The following is an 18,655-nucleotide window of genomic DNA, read 5'->3' as shown; positions in this document are numbered from 1 at the left end:
AAAAGATTAGGCGAAATTTAATCTGACCTGAATTTGAACCATGAATTCTACCGATGCCCTCTTTCTGCCCTGGGTGGAGCTGTCTTTTAAATTGTTAAATTTGTGGCTCCAAATTTAATCTGCATTTATAGAATCTTAGAGATTCTCTTGTAGCCACTCTTGGGAGTACAGACTTTTTAATTTATTTTTTTAACAAAGGCCACATCATAGAAATACTGTATGATTAGTTCCTTCCCAAGTGTCTTTTCTGTGTTACCATTGGCTGAGTTTGTATTACCTCACTACAGCAAACCACTTCTCAGTGTCGTGGCCACAGTGTGTTTTCACTTACTCTCTTAGATGCACATGTACTCATCTATTAATCTCACACTGGCATGTTCTAGTCGTCAGGACTCTTTAATCATTTTTCTTTTTATAAAGCCTAGTGCAATCAATGTTAGTTTAATGAAATAAGTCAAATAAAAGTTCACTTGTCCTCCAGTGCTCTCTCTGTTTCCAAACCAAATAAAGATTTCTTAAATGATCCAGTTGGGACATTTTATTTGGGATTGTCACCCCATTTAAATTTAATCCCCTCCTTTTTACTCCTATTCATACTGCATTTTTACCACTGTTATAGTGCTGTAATATCAATCTGTCCTTTAGTTCTCTGAGGGGATAAGGACCCTTTTATTGTGCTTTCATTTCAAAGCATAATGCCTTGTATGTGGTAGATACCCAAGTATATACATGAAAATGGAGTGAGGTAGGCCCTTTTAATCTGTAGATACAAATTTAAAAAAATATTGCCAGAGGAATATGTAAAGTATAAATATACTGTACTTATTTTCAATCTGTAGTCAGCATTTAAAGACCAATTTTCCTTTCTTCAGTTTAATTACCTAGTTCTTTGACACTCTTGACAGCTGTTTTTGCTGAAGCCAATAGTTTTCCTGGGTCAGGAAGAGAAAATATCAAGTAAATTGACCTCCAAATGTAAGTTTCTAAAGCTAATCTGATAACTATTCAAGTCATAACTGGCTATCGATCTGAATAGTAGTGTATGGTCCGTTCATGTAGCGGAATATGGATCTGAATAGTAGTGTATGGTCCGTTCATGTAGCGGAATATACAGGCCTCTGTGTGTATGTATGTGTGTGTGTGTCTAACTGGAGAGACAGAGCGAAAGAGAGATGTTCTTTATATGAATAAAACACAGAAGCAGGACGCTTACAAAAAAACTCTACCAGGAGTAACTTTAGCCAAAAGACTGGCATTTAAGATTACTTGAGAGCGAATGTGAGTGTGGCAACTGGTTAAAGAAAAAGCAAGGACCTTTTTACATAATGTAGGGTTAATGAGGAGGACGTTTTGGAAAAAGAACTGGGAAAGACATTAGACCATTTCGGATTTCATAATCAGTATCAACATAATCTTTACCCACTTAAAAATAATACATTTACTAGTAACAGATAATTCAGATCTAATTAAAATTTAAATTCAGGTAATATTTTGAGATTAGTATGTGACCTCAAGTGAGAATGATTTACACCCACACAATTTCTTTTGTTAACGTGTGTAACAGCAAAGGTATAATACAGTTCTTTCTTTTTTCTTTAGTTACCCACATTCAAGATGAATAGTGATCAAATTGCACTGGTTGGTCAAGTGTTTGAGTCATATGTTTCGGAATACCATAAGCACGATATTCTTTTAATCCTGAAGGAAAGAGATGAAGATGCTCATTACCCAGTTGTGGTTAATGCCATGACCCTTTTCGAGACCAACATGGAAATTGGGGAATATTTCAATGCCTTCCCCAATGAGGTACTAACTGTTTTTGATAGCTCACTGCGAAGATCAGCCTTGACAATTCTCGAGTCCCTTTCTCAGCCTGAGGGTGTCTCCATGAAGCAGAATCTTCATGCCAGGATATCAGGTGAATCATTTAAGGATTTTGTTGTCATGTTATTCTCTAGGAAGATTTTTGAGAAACCATAACACATATTGAGTATCGAACACTAAGAAATAATTGTTACTTACACTTAAAAAATATATTCATTGTATAGTTGTTATAGCACTTGTGGGGTGGGGGGCAATCTTAATGAAGCATTCCCCAGGAATTTGGGAATATTTGTTTTCTGAGAGTTAAATTGTAAAGTCAACACAGAATAAAGCAGAGATATACAGAAATTTTCCTAAGCCAAAGTATGGCTCCCTTACTGGCAAAATGCAGTGCAATCCAAGTTAATATCAGTAAAGCATATTTCCATTAAAAAGTGGGCAAGTCAGCCTCGGAAGCATAGAAAAAGAAGTCACAGTGACAAACATTGGCAGTGCCTGCCTTGTTTGTGTAGCTCACAGTATATGGAGAGAGAGTCTCAGCAAACAACAGAAAATGCAGGTCTACCTGGGGCCTCGTAACCTGTAATACCAGTATAATGTAGACTAGTGCCTTAAGCATTCAGTTCCTCTAATTAATTTTCTTAAAAAAATTCTATGTTTCTCATACTACCTTCTGATTATTATTGTTTGGCTTTTAGAGTGGATATATCTACAGGGAGAAAATGTGCTGCCCATAGGAACTAAAGTGTAATCATTTCTATTACAGTTATTTCTCTTGAGCTTGACAAATTGCCAGATCCTTCTTCTGTGTGCACACTTACCAGCTTTCACAGCCACTAAATTCTGAGGCCCAGACAATGGACCATGGGACGCAAACCAGTGTAACAAATGCTACTTTGACAGACCTGTTAGGAGGCAGCCTTTGACTATCACAGCCAGCGTTGCTCTACTCCAAAGATGTATTAGAGCCAAACATGAGGAAGGGCATTTTCATGTAAAAATTTTCTTTGGCATTTTGCACCTATCAAGTTGCCTTTTTACTAGTACTGAAAACCACAAGGTTTTTAAAAGATAAAGTGACGCTTCGGGTAAAAGTCTAGGTAATTCAAGGGTTGGAAACACTGTCAGACTTACATATGAATGAATTCTAAACCTAATATATAGAAAGCAGTACCCTTTTAGCACTGTGGTACTTTTGGGTCATTATGCTACCTTCTCTTTATCACTCAACTTTGTGGTTTACTCAAAGAGTCATAAATGGATTATACGTGTGGCAGGTGGAAGTATAGTCTTTGTTGAATATGGTCATAATTACATACTCTATTTAGATCCTATTCAGATAGCCCTCTTATGAGAATGAATCCTTTTTTTAATCCTGTATATTATGTCATCTAGTATGTAGTTTTAAAGCTAGTCCACTGATAATTGTTATTTGAAATAATTCTTTTCTATCTTAATTGATTCCATCTGATTTTTTTTCTTAAGTAAAACAAGAAGGTTTTTTTTTTTTTCCTGAAATTATACTTTCTTTTACAGGAAATATGAGCAAAGTATATTGCATGGAGTCAAATGCCGGTTGATGTAGTTTTTGGTTTTTTTTCTTCACCAGGTTTGCCTGTTTGTCCTGAGCTAGTGAGAGAGCACATCCCTAAAACCAAGGATGTGGGTCACTTTTTATCTGTCACGGGGACAGTGATTCGAACAAGTCTGGTGAAGATCCTGGAGTTCGAACGGGAGTACATGTGTAACAAATGCAAGCATGTGTTTACAGTCAAGGCTGACTCTGAGCGGTATTATACCTTCTGCCGGCCGTCCTCGTGTCCCAGCCTGGAGAGCTGCAGTTCCTCCAAGTTCACTTGCCTCTCAGGCTTGTCTTCATCTCCAGCCAGGTGTAGAGATTATCAGGAAATCAAAATTCAGGAACAGGTAAATGATCAAATAAATGAGAAAAATGACAAATTTGAAGAAGTGCTATCCATAGTTAATGTCATGGCAGATGTGTGTCACGGAGTTGAATGCAGTAGCTGTATCGGATGAGTTGAATGCAGTAGCTGTATCGGATGCAGTAGCTGCATAGCCAGGGATGATCCTGTTAAAATTTGTACGGCTAAGCAGACTCCTAAGAGAGAACCGAAAATTCATCATGAAGATAAGCTTGATGGTGCCGGTAGGTCTACAGATGAGGTATTAATGGTTTTTAGGAGTGAGTGGATTTTTTTAATGTCAGTCATTAGGATTCTTACAGTTGAAATAAAACAATGATGTTTTCATGTCATTAGCTGTGGATAAGTCCATGTAAGAATAATGATAGCATATATCTCATTTAAAGTATTATTTTTGTAGTTAGTTTTGTAGGGTTTTCAAAACCTGCACCAATTTGTGGACAGATTGCTAGGACTAGGGAACACATAATGGATTACAAATGAAACTTGTGTCATCACTTTGAAGATCAAGTGTGAAACTGTTGTATGTGTATCAGAATACATTCTTTAGAGATCACGATATAAACATTTTTATGTAAACATCTTGCATCGGCAAGAGGATTGTGGAATAACTTAATAATTATGTTAAAATTAAGTGAATATTTAAGAAGTTCAATCTAGCTGTACTTAACTAGGGGATAGGAGAAAAGTTAAATGGGTTCAACTGGTTGTTAAACATGGGAGTGGGCAGGATTTGGGGTTTAGGCCAAAGTTTTATTTAGTATGCCAAATTCTTTAATACGTGAGAGTGAACCTGTTTTTTTTTTAACTTGCCACTGAAACACAAAGGCCTATTCAGTGTCAAGGACTCTGACACCTTCTGTTCTTCTACAACATTCTTCACTCATGGCTTCTATTTTTATGGTTGTCTGTAGTTCAGAATGGTGGCTTCAGCTCCATCACATCTGCATCCTAGTCAGAGAACAGAAACAAGGAGAGATAGGCAGAAGCACCCACCATCTCACCTGAGTCTGCATTTAAGTAGTTTCCTACATACCTACTTATATCTCATTGGCCAGAACTTTGTCATATGACCACAGCTAGATGCAAGGGAACCTGGAATATACAGTCTTTTTGCTGGGTACTTGTTTACGTAGAATAACCAGGGTTCCTTTTCTAAGGAATAATCAAAGGAACTGAGTGATTGTCCTAGGTCTTATGACTAGAAATCAGGAAAGAACTGCCTCTTTATTCTATGTAAGCAACTTTGTTACTATGTTTAGTAGTTGGAGCATGTGTTTATTTTGACCACCCATAAGGTAAATTATATTTGGAGATGTTTTCCAGATATTGGTGTATTTATTTTACTCTAGATTTAATGAATTCCTAAAATAATAGTATGTATAATTTGCAAGAAAATTCCATGAATCCTCATCATAATTATACTGTATGACAATACCAGGAAAATAAAAATGCTAATTTGAAGAATTGCTAGGTTCAGAACATCTAGAGTGTATTTAAGCATATTCAGTATCTGTGTTCTTTTCTTGGCTAGGTTCAACGGCTGTCTGTTGGAAGTATTCCACGATCTATGAAGGTTATCCTAGAAGATGACTTAGTAGACACTTGCAAATCTGGTAAGAGTTAACTTTTGTTAACTTATACAAGAGGTTTTAATATATTGATATAGAAAAGCCACTTTTTGTTTTCCCAAGAGTAACTGTGGAGACTTGATTGCTTACCTTGAGAACAGTGACTGGCATGGAGGTGGGATGTGATAGCAGAAAAGAAGCTGGGCTGGAGCTTAGCAATCTAGTCCACCTGCTTATTTTATAGATGAAGTACCTGCCTTGCCTAGGGTCACTTGGAAAGTTAAGTGACAGAACTGGAACGTGAACCCAGATCTACCAACGTCCAGTCGAGGACTCTCTTCAGTGTACTGTAGCTTAACAGCAGCATCTTTTAAAGATGTTGGTTTTAGTAGGCAATTATATAAGATGCATCAGAGAATGTGACTCTTGTCAAATGCTACTGCAGCCTTAATGGTGTCTGAACGAAAGGAAGTGATTTTTTCTCTGTGTTCTGTGTTGGTGACACCACTATAGGAGTCACATTGATTTTGGTCTTCTATCCTCTGAGGGTCCTCAGTATTTCCACTAGCCAGTTGCCTGAATTGGGAGGGAATTTGAATCATACTGAAAGAACTGTGGGTGTTTAGCATGGATAAGCCTCAGGAAGGACATGGCCATCAACTTTCATTTGTTGGAAAATGGACATACAGAAATGGAATTGGAATTACAGAAGATGCTGTTGGGTTTCAGTGGGCTGGAGGTGCAGGAAGGCAGACTTTGACTCAGTATCCACTAATCAGAGGTGTCCAGCATGGGCCTTGGGTGATGGTGAGTTTAAGCAGAGGATGTACAGCATCTTGTTAACTATTTAGGCCTCATGATCAGATGGTCCACAATGTTCCAGGCAAATTAAAGACTTTGTGAGCCTCGGTGCTCCAGAAGTCTAGTTGTTGTGATGTCATTCTTAGTTATATCTTGATCTTTAGACCAAACAAACAATTCCTAAGCTCTCCTTTCCCCTCTCAAATCACCTTGCCCCCCTTACTCTTCTCATTGGGAGCTTGGGAAGAATCAAACTTAAAAAGTATTTGTGGAAGGGCAAGGATTAATCTCAGTCCATGCTTATAAAATGGAAATGTTCTACACTGAATTTTAAATTATTGTTTTTATTTAGAAAATGGTAGGGAAGAGTTTTATTTGAAAAATTACAATATTAGAAAGTGTTGTCAATCAGCAGTGTCAGCCAAGGGAGCCAATATTATTCTCTCTTCTAAAGTATTTTATACTTTAATAAAATGTGGTATTTATTTGAAATGGATACATTGGTGATAGATAGCTTGTGTTTATAATGCAAAAAGAGAATGAGAGAATAAAGGGGCTTTCTTCAGCTGTTGGTGGAGGGTAGGGCTGTAAAGTTTGCAGGGCCCTGGTCAGTGAAGGGTAAAGATCACAGACAGGAGCAGACTACCTTCACAGTGATCATTTTAAAGTTTTATTTATTTACTTATTTATTTATTTATCCATCCTCACCTGAGGACAATTTTCCATTGCTTTTAGACAGAGGGGAAGTTGAGGAGGGAGAGAGAGAAACATCGATGAGAGAGAGAACCATCTATCTGTTGCCTCCTGTACGTGCCCTAACCAGGAGGATCAAACCTGCAACATAGGTATGTGCCCTCACTGGGGATTGAACCTGTAACCTTTTGGTTTATGGGGTAATGCTCCAGCCAACTGAGCCACACTGGCCAGGGATGTCTCAAGGTTTTAATGCAAAACTTTTTATAACCAAAGTACTTGATGTTTTCCATATATCAACAGAGGTATCATCGTGCATTCTTCTCCTTCACCATCATCTTTCCATACTGACAAAACACTCTACTCTAGAGCTTGATAGTCTTTTGGATTTTTAGACTTTCAATCCCAAAGTTGTCTTCAGAGCTACAAATCTTTCATAAGTTACTCTTGGAAACCTGTTCCCTTAAAGCCACCATCTTCTGTTCCCTGCATGCATTCCCAGGCCTTGTTCAGACCTTTGTCTATGAGGAGGATATGAAAACTTACCCTTTCTCTTTCCTACTCTTATTCCAAATAACTTACAAACTGCCTAACAAGCCCTGGCCACATAGCTCAGTTGGTTAGAGCATTGTCCTCATATGCCAAGGTTGTGGGTTTGATCCTGGGTCAGGGCACATACAAGAATCAACTAATGAACGCATAAATAAGTGAAACAACAAATAGATGTTTCCCTCTCTCTCCACCACCCCCATCTCTCTCCAGCTCTCTCTCTTTCTCCAAAAAGTTGATTTAAAAAAACTGCCTAACAATTTCCACTTCCTTTTTTAAAAGATTTTACTTATTTTTTTTAGAGAGAGGGGAATAGAGGGAGAGAGAGGGAAAGAAACATCTATATGAGAGAGAATCGTCCATTGTTGCCTCTTGTGTGCACAACCCACTGGGGACCGAACCCGCAACTTAGGCACGTGCCCTGACCCAGAATCAAACCACAACTTTCTCTTCGTGGGCCAGGCCCAACTAACTGGGCCTCACCAGTCATGGCTCCACGTCCTTTTTTAACATTTAAGTTAAATTGAAGGTGGGTTAAAAAATGTAAATGGTTGCTAAACATTAGCTGAGTAGAAGCAGTTGCCTTTTAATTTACCCCAATATTCTCCACATTAAATATTTCTCATTTTCTCTAAAATGCCCTTCATCTCTATAAACAACAAATAGCACAGGTGTGTATGCTGGGCAGTAGGAGCTACATCTGATCTCTTACTCCACGTCTCAGTTCTGCCCTACTGGACAGATCAAAAATGCTTCATTTCACCAAATTCCATCACTTCCCTTTTCATAACCTTAGACTTCTCCAGATGCCTCATTTATGAAATGAGCTAACATAGTTACTGAGCTAACATTAAAATGATGGGGCAACACTATTGAAATGAAATTTTATTATCTAGAGTCAAATAATTCTTTATCAAAAGACTCACCCCATCCAGCCAAGAATCACCAACTCATAGTTTGAAATTTATGTCAAATACATTAACAGTTTTTAGTTATCCAAAGAGTATATTAAGGAAATGACAGCTTTGATCATGGATTTCCTGCCAAATGGACAACCTAGGTAAAAATATCTTATTCACATAGGACTCCAGATTTTAACCCAAATCTGTAATATCTGTATCATCAAAGCAATGCTTGTATGAACTTAGTCTGAACATGAAAATATTGTTTGATATAAAATAAGGTGTTTTCATACACTTTCTTTAACTGAATTCTTTCTGCACTGAAAAGCTCTTAAGGTATTTTTCTTTAAAACGTCTCTAATAAATAAGAATGTGTAGAAGCAGTCTGTCAACAGCCTTTTCATTATCCATAGCTACAAACTTCTGTGAGAATGAAAAGACAATAAGCCCTTGCCCTTCAGGGGTTTACAGTCTGGTTAGGAACCCCAGACTGACGCGCACAGTAATAAAGGGGAAGTCATGTGCTGGTACGTCTCAGGGCAGTAGATCAGAGGTGGGTCTGACTAGGGATGGCTACAGTGGAAAATGCACTTCAAAGGACAGGGTGGCACAGAGAGACCAGATTTTGTGATAGTAAGAAATTTTGCTTTCGGAAAATAACATTGTTTATAATTTTTATGGTAGAAAACTAAAATGAGGATCTGTTGCCTTAGACTATGCATGTAATTGTTCTCATGATCATATGAATCTGCCATTCGAAACATGTATATATTAAAAGCTTTTTAAAGGTATTAGTGTCTACACATGTAAGGTAGACTTAGTATGATAACAACTACTATTTATCAAGCACTTATATTTCTAGATATTATGCTCAGTAATTTACAAACATTATTTGACTTAATTCTCACTATATTACTGTGATATAAATATAGTTATTCCCATTTTGTAGGTCAAGACATAGGCTTAGCAAAGTTAGGTAACTTGCCCAAGGTCACATAGCCAAGTGAGTGGTGGGGCTGGGATTTGAATCCAGAACTGATGAGTTAGTGATCGTGGCCATTCTTCAGTACTCCACGGCTTCCACATTATCACACTGCTTATTGAAGTCAGATTTTTACTAGTATGTGCTGTATCTAAAAGTTAAGGTCCTCATTTGACTAATTTAGAAAGAACCTAAATGTAACCCATTAAAATCACCATAGTAGAGGGCTGTTCCAAGTGCTCATATAAAGTGGCCCCAGTCATTTTCCTTTTTATTTTTTCTTAAATTTTTTCATTTGTTGATTTGAGAGAGAGTGCTTTGTTGTTACATGTATTTATACATTCATTGGTTGATTCCCATATGTGTCCTGACTGGGGATTGAATCCACAACCTTGGTGCATCAAGACAATACTCCAACTGACCTACCTGGCCAGGGCTGCCCTGGTCATTTTCATCTAAAAATATTGGAGCAGACAATATAGTAAATGATCTTTATTCTTGACTGGGTTTGGAAATGATCCAGGAAGTAGCTCAGGAAGAATCTTGAAAACTTGTAAAGCACCTATTTAATTTGTTATAAGGAAGTTACATTTGGCTAGAAGTAGGCTTTTTATTATATGAATTGCTACCATCAGTTCCATAAATTTAGCATTTTGCAGAGCACTTCAGAAAATCAAAAGCTCTTTGGATTACACATTGCACATTGAAATTTAGAGAGTATAAGGCATTTTGTATCAGCAAATATATATTTTACACAGCCTTAGAAATAAAGTTCAGAGACAGTATTGTGTAAGACATAAACACCAGGATTGGAATATGGGTTTGGAAAATGCCCAACATCCTATGTTCATCCTTTGGGGATTAGGTTTATGTCTTTTGGTGGGGGGGCTTTTCTCCAGTACCAAATATTGAATGCCATGCATTTATAAAGACTTGTTATTGATGCATTGAATTATATATAATAATAAGCATAGATGTCAGTGTTAGGAAAAGGCGCCTGTAAACTACCCAAGTCCTCTTAGGAAAATATGTAAAAGTTTACTAGTTTGTCCAGCAGGGAACCAACCACAAAGGAATAAGCAGGGTTGTGTCCTAGGCTTTATAGTCTATTCAAAGTTGCTTTAATGTAGGACAGGTATTCATTCATTTCTTGGTTCATTCATTTTTTTTCTTTTCATTAAAAAAGGCAGTAAATTAAATGTTAACAAATGTGTTAAGTAAAAATTAATACATAAAAAACTAAAACTAGTATCAGTCATCACATTATAGTTTCCTGACAGGAAACTGATTATAGTTTAACCTCTGGCTGCAATTGTCACCTCTTTCAATGAGAACTATATGGCTAGAGATTTTTGAGAGGGTGAACATTTCATCCAGTATAATAATGACAAAAAAATCATCCAGTAAACTATTTTCCCAGTGAAGTAATAATTTGGTGTGATTATGCTGACTTTAGCTTTTAGCTGTGCAGATACAAGTACCTGTTTTTAAAAAATCAGGAATCCAGTGGTTTTTTAAAGCACCCAAATTGTTTTCTGAATGAGTGTCGAATGAGTGTCCAACACTGTACATCCTGGTCAGGAAGTGGTTTATGTCTTAGCTCTGGTCTTTGTCATGCGAGTCTGTGCTCAGCACGCAGGCTACCATTGCTGGACTCACTTGGTGCTTCTCCCTAGGTGATGACCTCACTGTTTATGGTGTCGTGATGCAACGGTGGAAGCCCTTTCAGCAAGATGTACGCTGTGAAGTGGAGATAGTCCTGAAAGCTAACTATGTCCAAGTAAATAATGAACAGTCTGCAGGGATCATCCTGGATGAGGAGGTCCGAAAGGAATTTGAAGATTTTTGGGAACACTACAAGAGTGATCCCTTTGCAGGTTTGTGATTAAGGGCATAAAGCTGATAATTATGGATGGCATTTCATTCAGTAGTTAAACATGTTGTCTGTGATTGGGGGGCCACCTTACATGCTCCATAACTCAGTGACTATCATGGGATAGTAGCATCAGTCAATGCCTCTAGCCACAGTCTCCCCTGAAGCCCTTTTCTGGCATAGCCCTTTCTATTTACAGATCTGGAAGACCAAGGCCAAATTTCAAGAGATTTTTCTGTTATGTCTAAGTATTTTAACATCTTGTGCTGCACCAAAAATAGTTTCAGAATTTTCTACCTTCTTTACCAGTTATATACACAGTTCCTCCTTTAATACGCAAAACGCATCTTATTATGACACCTTATCTTGTTAAAGTTAAAGCCATTCTTTCTTTTCAGGTGTCCTTTAAATTATATGGGCATCTTCACACTATTCTGAAGATTTAAAAATAGGAGATAAGTAGAAAAGAGATGATGAGGGATGGAGAGATGCAAAAAATAAGTTTTGTCTTCACAGCAAAAATTTTTGACACTAAGCTCTTTCCACCATCTTTCCATGCCGTCATAGTGGTGCACACAAACGTCCTGTCTGATGCTCTCAAGAGTATCCACAACGCCCAAAAGAGAGGAAAATGCCAGGTTCTTTTAGGCTGTGCTCCAGCAATGTCCGGTGTCTAACCGTAGTGATGGAGCATGGCTGCAGTGGCAAGTTTGAAATTATTGATGATCACAGGGATGGAAAAATTGTTGTGAACTTCATGAGCAGGCTAACCAAGTGTCACGTAATCAGCCACAGATTTGATGTGCAACTCAGAGATCTAGAAAAATGGCAGAACAACCTGCTTCCATCCCATCAGTTTGGTTTCATTGTGCTGGCAACCTCCGCAGGCATCAGGGGCCATGAAGAAGAGAGATGAAAACACACAGGAGGGAAAATCCTGAGATTCTTTTTCTAGGGATGTAATGTATATGTGCAAATAAAATGGTTCAGTTGAGAAGAATAAAGTATATGTGTGTGTTGCAGGTAGAGTGGATGAAGGTGAGGAGCTGTATCAGACAGGGTAGTTTCATTTTGCTAGTCTAAAGCCAGGGATTACTTGACTGCTCAGCTCTTAGAGATTGACCTGCTTCATTAAGACCTGATATTGTGGGTGTTCACTGTGAGGAGCCAAAGGCTTTATTCTGATTTATAGTGACTTCAGGGATCACATGACCCTGGTACTTAGATACTGGATAGAAACCCAAACACAGAAATCGGAGTCTGTTGGGCCATCAGCCCACTCTGGAGTGACTCAGTTATCTTAGATCTAAGAAGTTCTCTTCTTTGGGGTAGCTGAGGGCCATAGCCACACTATTAACACAGTCTAGAACCAGAAATTTGGGAAGGAGGGAAGGATGGGGACTAGTATCCATTTTAACACATTTTCTTCCATGATGTAGCCATGGAAGCTTCTATTGTCACAATCCAAGGAATCAAGTTTTTCAACTTTAGACAACAAATTAGGGGAATGGCCCCTCCTCTTTATAATTCTCTGGTACCTCAGACCTGCCTTCATACTATATCCTTTGTGTGACTACAGGGTAAGGAAATCTTAAGTTCAGAAATAAGCACAAGTAATGCAGGTAATATGTAATAGTTAACAGTTAAGTAGCTCCTGCTATGTGCCAGGTATTGTTTGTTCCTTGAGCTGTACACTTACTAATTCCTTTGATCCTCGATAATGCTATGTGATACCATTGTTGTCTCCATTTTACCGGTAAGGAAATGGAGGCAGAGAGGTTAAGAAACTTGCCCAAGGTCACACAGCTAGTAAGTAACAGTACTGGGATTTGAATCCAGGCTTCTGACACGAGAGACACTGAATCCACCCTTACTCAGCAAAGCTGGCTCCTTGGTTTAGTTTTGGCCTGGATGTCTCCCAATAGCCAGTTGCTTTGGGGGCTATTCCTTTTTTATTTCTATTTGTAATCTCCAGATTCTGGTCGGAATTTATCTGCCTACTGCCATGTCTTCTTGTGTGCTTAGATCCCACGACTTCATCTTTTCTCCTCTGGGCTTTTCTACCACAGGAGTTAATGAGTTAATGAACTTCCCTCCAAGGTTTACTTAATTCTTTTTGGTCCCCCTCTTTCTTCACCACTTCTGCCAGTCCAGATCATAATACCGTAGCTAATGCCACTGAGTCAATTTTGATTCATTACAAAAAGTAGCCATTTTGTATTGGGCCATACATTGTAGAGGAAGGCCTTTCCCTTCTTTGATGGTTTGTTTCGCAGGGAAGCTCCTAGAACTGGAACCATCAGCTAAAGGAGTACTTGTACAATTATTTTCCTCCTCAAAACAGCTATCACTAAACATGAGTAGAAACGGACATGAGTGTAAAAGTCCCGGAACATGCAGATTAGTTACCAGCATGCGGACATTAGCACTGGTAACCTGACCGTAGACACAGCACCATCACAGTAGTGAATTCCGTGTAAGTTAAGACAGGCTCAGGAAGGCCTTAGACTCTCACAGGTTCCTCTGTTGGTTGATTAGGCCGGTAACCAAATAAAATACCAACTTTATTCATGGTTGGGATAGGCAGAGTCTCAGACTGAAAAACTGGTATTCTCATATTTAAAGCACATGATCCCAAGAATCTAAGACTACAGTTGAGATTTATAATGATCTTAGTATCCCAATACCCTAGTAACTTATTCTTAATAAAACAGAATTTACAAAACTGCTTAGAGCGGGGGTGTCAAACTCATTTTCACCGGGGGCCACATCAGCCTCGTGGTTGCCTTCAAAGGGCTGAATGTAATTTTAGGACTATATAAATGTAACTACTCCTTAACATTTAAGCAAGAGCTTGGGGCTGCTGCCGGGTAGAAACAAGGTGCCTGGCTGGATAAAACAAGGTGGAGGGAGGGATTCAGCCCTCAGGCCTTGTGTTTGCCACCTGTGGCTTAGAGCAATATGCTGAACTGTCTCATAGGGTAGATTGATTTTACTACTTTTCCTACACCTCTGGAGAAGCTCCAAGTATCTGTATTTAAAGGTTATTGGCTCCCACAATCCAACTCACTGTTCTGAGATCAAACACTTTCTTTTTATTTATACAATGGAGTAATTTTACTGAAATTACTGTATAGAAAATGCAGCCAGTATTATTTTTAAGGGGTGCCAGCCTGATGAAGGAGAAAAGGAGGTTCTTTTCTGTCCCCTCTAAAGTGTGATAAATTTATAAACTTAAGTAGGTAGCACCAGGAATAAAGCAGACTTTTCAACTCGTGGCATTAATAAGGAGAACTAAGTTATTCACTCCTTTTAGTCATTTGGAAATGGTCCTCTTAATCATTTTAGATGGCAGGGTGTTTTAGGAAGATAGGGTAGGAAGGAAATTTTCGTTACGATTTCTTGAAAACTGTTGGTGCAACTTGTAATCTTTCTGCCTTTCCTAGGAAGGAATGAAATACTGGCCAGTTTATGCCCTCAGGTTTTTGGGATGTACCTAGTAAAGCTGGCTGTGGCCATGGTGCTGGCTGGTGGGATTCAAAGGACTGATGCGACAGGAACACGAGTCAGAGGTCAGTACCCATTTAACATTTCTGAGAAATAGTAACACATATAAGGAGAAAAGCTAGAATGTTTCTTTCCTAAATAAAAATTGCTTGTTGAGCTTCATTTTCCAAATGTAATCTTTTAAGGCTAACAGTTGTCTGGTTATCTAATACTACCTAGCCCAGCATCTGTATCAGGAGCTACTTTCTAGAATACCAAAGACTAAAAGAAATCCTAAGTTTTAGGATTTATTTATTTAGGATATAATCCATGATTATATGTAGTTTTGCTGTACCCTTTCAGGGTGCCGCAAAATAAAATCTTTACATTTCTATTATTGTCTGTTTTTCACTGGATCCACAATCTCTCTTCGAGAGGAAAAGATTAGAAATAGCACTTTTTGATGGCTCCAAGTCAGTGTCTCTCCATGTGTGACTGTCGGTGTGTTTCTCTCAGACTGCTGCTCTGTCACCTGCCTGCTGATTCCCCTTCTGCCGGTGGATTGCAAATGTGCCATCTGCCATGTGGCACTGCTGTAGTTCATGCATTGAGGCAAAGGTTACTCTAAGTATGTAATTATGTCCAAATGGCAGAAAGCTCTTGTGCAGCTAACACCCTTAAGTGACCTTCGTCTGGCATAACAGTTTATTATGGTCTTCATATAGGCCATACGAGAGCCATAACAACCAAAGACTAAACCAAAAAAATACAGGTACATTCTTGTCAGTCGTGCTGTTAGCAGGTACTCTGAAACCATGCAGCACAGTGTGGAACAGTGTCATTAGGTTTCTGTGTATCACCTACTGTTTGCAAGGCACTCTGCTTAATGCTGCACCGAAATAGGAGTTTCCTAGTAATGCACTTAGAAAATACTCAAATATTACTGGAGAACTTTGTTTGATCAGTGAGATAATACACACCACTGTATATTCATGTTCATTCGTGTTACAGTTGAAAAATGAGTACTTTTAAGATAGATATTACATTAAACTAAAATTTTCATAAATGAAAAGGTTTACACTTAACTGTTGGAATCATAAATGATGTGATAGTGCCCTGGCTGGTGTGGCTCTGTGAATTGAGCGCTGGACTGCGAAGCAAAGGGTCACCAGTTTGATTCCCAGTCAGGGCACGTGCCTGGGTTGCGGGCCAGGTCCCTGGTGGGGGTGCTCAAGTGGCAGCCACACACTGATGTTTCTCTCCCTCTCTTTCTCCCTCCTTTCCCTGCTCTAAAAAATAAACTCTTAAAAAAAATCAAAATAAATGATGTGGTAATTATAAAGCACTTATAAAGTCCTGCTTTTTAAAGAGTGCTTAAATAAAAATAAAATCAGAAAATTTATAAATTTTTAAAAACTGTTAAACATACGCCTGAACATCTAGAAATAGCACAAAATCTATTAAAATAATTGATTTTAAATGTTGCATTCAAACACTATTTACGGTTGTTATTTATGATGATGGTTAAATTTTCTAAAGGTATTCTTAGTTAAATCTTTCCTCAAATGGCCCTAAGTATATAGCAAAAACACTATATAAAATACAAATGATGTTGACATTCCAAGTGGACCATTTTCTTTTTGATTAATTACACTTATTTATGGGTCTTTTCATAGAAATTTAAAATTTTTCATTATTTACTCTGTCCTAGGTGAATCTCATCTTTTATTGGTTGGGGACCCTGGCACAGGGAAATCTCAATTCCTCAAATATGCAGCAAAGATTACACCAAGATCTGTGCTCACCACAGGAATCGGATCTACTAGTGCAGGTATTTTACATGACAATTTTATTGTCGCCACAGAAGCTAACACGATGTTTTTTTTTTTCTTTTTTAATTTACTGTTTGTAGAGACAGAAAAGGAGAGATAGAAAAAGAGAACCATCAGCTTGTTGTTGTACTTATTTATGCATTCATTGGTTGCCCCTATATATGCCCTGACTGGAGATCAAACCCAAAACCGTGGCATATCGGGGACGATGGAAAAGTACCTACAAATGGCATAAATTTCAAGCTAATTTTTGAGAGTTACTGCCAAAACTTGAAGGGAATATATAGCATGTCTTTTGTAGCACTAAGAAAATATTTTGTAAGTTCCACCATCACTTACTGTACAAAAACTTATTCCATGTATCTTTTTGCATCTTAGTTTTGAATGATCCTGTTCAGTTTTCTCATTCTCTAGTGATTACATTCAATACATACTTATGCAGGAAGAAGTATGTATTACCTGGCATTTTTTTAAAGATACGGCAAACAGAATGTTGAAATAAATTATATAGGAGGGAAAAAAATCTTACTTTACATAAAATAGATAGATGATGTCAAGCTGAGGGCACTTCCATGCTCACAGATCTCACAGGCAATGGGAAGTCCTATGGAAAATTCTTAGGTAGTCTTAGTATGTGCAAAGCGTATTTTCATCATTGCAATGTGGAGCTTTATTCATACATTGTAATGATTCTTCAGCAAGTACATTTAAAAGCCTTTGCAGATAGAATGTCAAGATTTAATGACAAAGTGATTTCAAGAAAAAAATATTTTAAAAAACATGTTTTGATGCCATTTTGTATTTTTTACACCACAATCACTAGGAAAATATTTCTTCTGTTATTCTGTAATAGGCTTTTGATTTCATACATTTTATAAATGTTATTTACTACTTGTCAGGGAAGCCTAACATCCATGGCCTATGCTCTAATTTGAGAAGCTTGTATTTTAAACTTACCATAAAGCAGCAAATACTCTATTAATGGTCCTCCATAATGACAGCTCAGCTCTAAGGTGCTCTCAGGTTTTGGAATATAGCTGACCAGTACATTAAGAATTGACGGGAAAGGATTTGTGACTTGAGAGGCATAGACAAGCTTCAAAATACTGGAAGGGGAGTAGGCAATGTCAAGAACATTTCACATGTATTTTAAATTCTTATGTCCCAGTGTTCTAGAGCTGTATACAATGATAACAACAAACAATAAAGGTGACCCCCAGGTAGTTATGTGGAATGTTTCCTAAGTTAATTATATGGAGTGCCAAGAAATGAGTCTAAGTTATCTTGTGAGCTACTAGTAATTCCAGAGTATTTGGACAGTTTTGAAGTGAATGGCTACTGATTCACTCTATTAGCACTTTTCCCTTTTTTAAATGCCAAGATCATAATCCAAATATCAGGAAAAAGACAGGTAGAGGGAATATAAGTTATTTTAGAACTATAAAAAAGTTATTTTTTTATACTTACATCTACCAAAAGAGCCAGATAAGCCCCTCTTCAAACTGTGTATCACAACTCATTAGAGAGTCATAAAAGTCAATTCTGTGAGTCAAAACCAGCACTTTCAAGATGAAATCAGTAAGATACCAGAATTACTGCAAATAGTAAAGGTGCACTATAAGGGGGGATTTTCATGAAAACTCTTAATATAAGTACATACTTGTGTTATGGAGTCATAATTTAAAAATATTTTTCCCATGGGTTACAGTGAAGTTTTGAAAACTGCTGCCATAGACTCCTTTGTAAAATTAGAAACCCCAGACCTTAAAACCAGAGGGTATGACCACATGGAAACCTGAGATTACATAAGGTTTTAAATGAACAAGTGCCTGTGTGCTCCTCAGACTTCCTGAATGTGTTCTCAGCTCAGATGATATTCTCATCTCCTCCGACCTCCTCTCTTATCTCCTCCGTGGTATTAGTCATTTGTTCATTTTATATTCCCCGGACACAACTATTTACTATGATCAAAAGGGGGAAAAACAGTTCTAAACCTTCTCGCTGTAATTTGATTGTATCTGTACATGAGGCTAAATGGGGAAAATAACTAGTTGCTCTGTTCCTCATTTTGAATTTTAAACTTTCTATTTAAATTTTAAGTATTAAAATTGCTTATAGAACATAACATTTTTTACTAAGAAGTAATAGTTTTGAAGTCTCAGGCTTTGGTGAAAATTGGCTGTCCATTTACAGTGAAAG

General features: G+C 37.7%; 1 protein-coding gene and 1 pseudogene across 2 annotated transcripts in view; both read left to right on the top strand.

Annotated features, from left to right (window-relative positions):
• The window catches only part of MCM9 (minichromosome maintenance 9 homologous recombination repair factor), a 74,175-nt gene that overhangs the window by 937 nt on the left and 54,583 nt on the right, over window positions 1-18,655 (top strand). Inside the window, exons 2-7 of one of the 2 annotated variants that reach the window (XM_024551841.4) lie at window positions 1,600-1,918; window positions 3,434-3,750; window positions 5,302-5,383; window positions 10,942-11,142; window positions 14,585-14,710; window positions 16,336-16,455. In XM_024551841.4, coding sequence (XP_024407609.2) covers window positions 1,615-1,918; window positions 3,434-3,750; window positions 5,302-5,383; window positions 10,942-11,142; window positions 14,585-14,710; window positions 16,336-16,455 — 1,150 coding nt within the window. In that variant the 5' untranslated portion in view covers window positions 1,600-1,614. The remainder of the gene's footprint in view (window positions 1-1,599; window positions 1,919-3,433; window positions 3,751-5,301; window positions 5,384-10,941; window positions 11,143-14,584; window positions 14,711-16,335; window positions 16,456-18,655) is intronic. The other variant, XM_045188714.3, reaches the window with a different exon arrangement.
• Window positions 11,569-12,093, top strand: LOC112297184 (small ribosomal subunit protein uS8-like; annotated as a pseudogene).

Source organism: Desmodus rotundus, chromosome 11 (assembly GCF_022682495.2).
Source record: "Desmodus rotundus isolate HL8 chromosome 11, HLdesRot8A.1, whole genome shotgun sequence".
NCBI lineage: Eukaryota > Metazoa > Chordata > Mammalia > Chiroptera > Phyllostomidae > Desmodus > Desmodus rotundus.
This window is presented reverse-complemented; position numbering and strand designations above follow the sequence as displayed.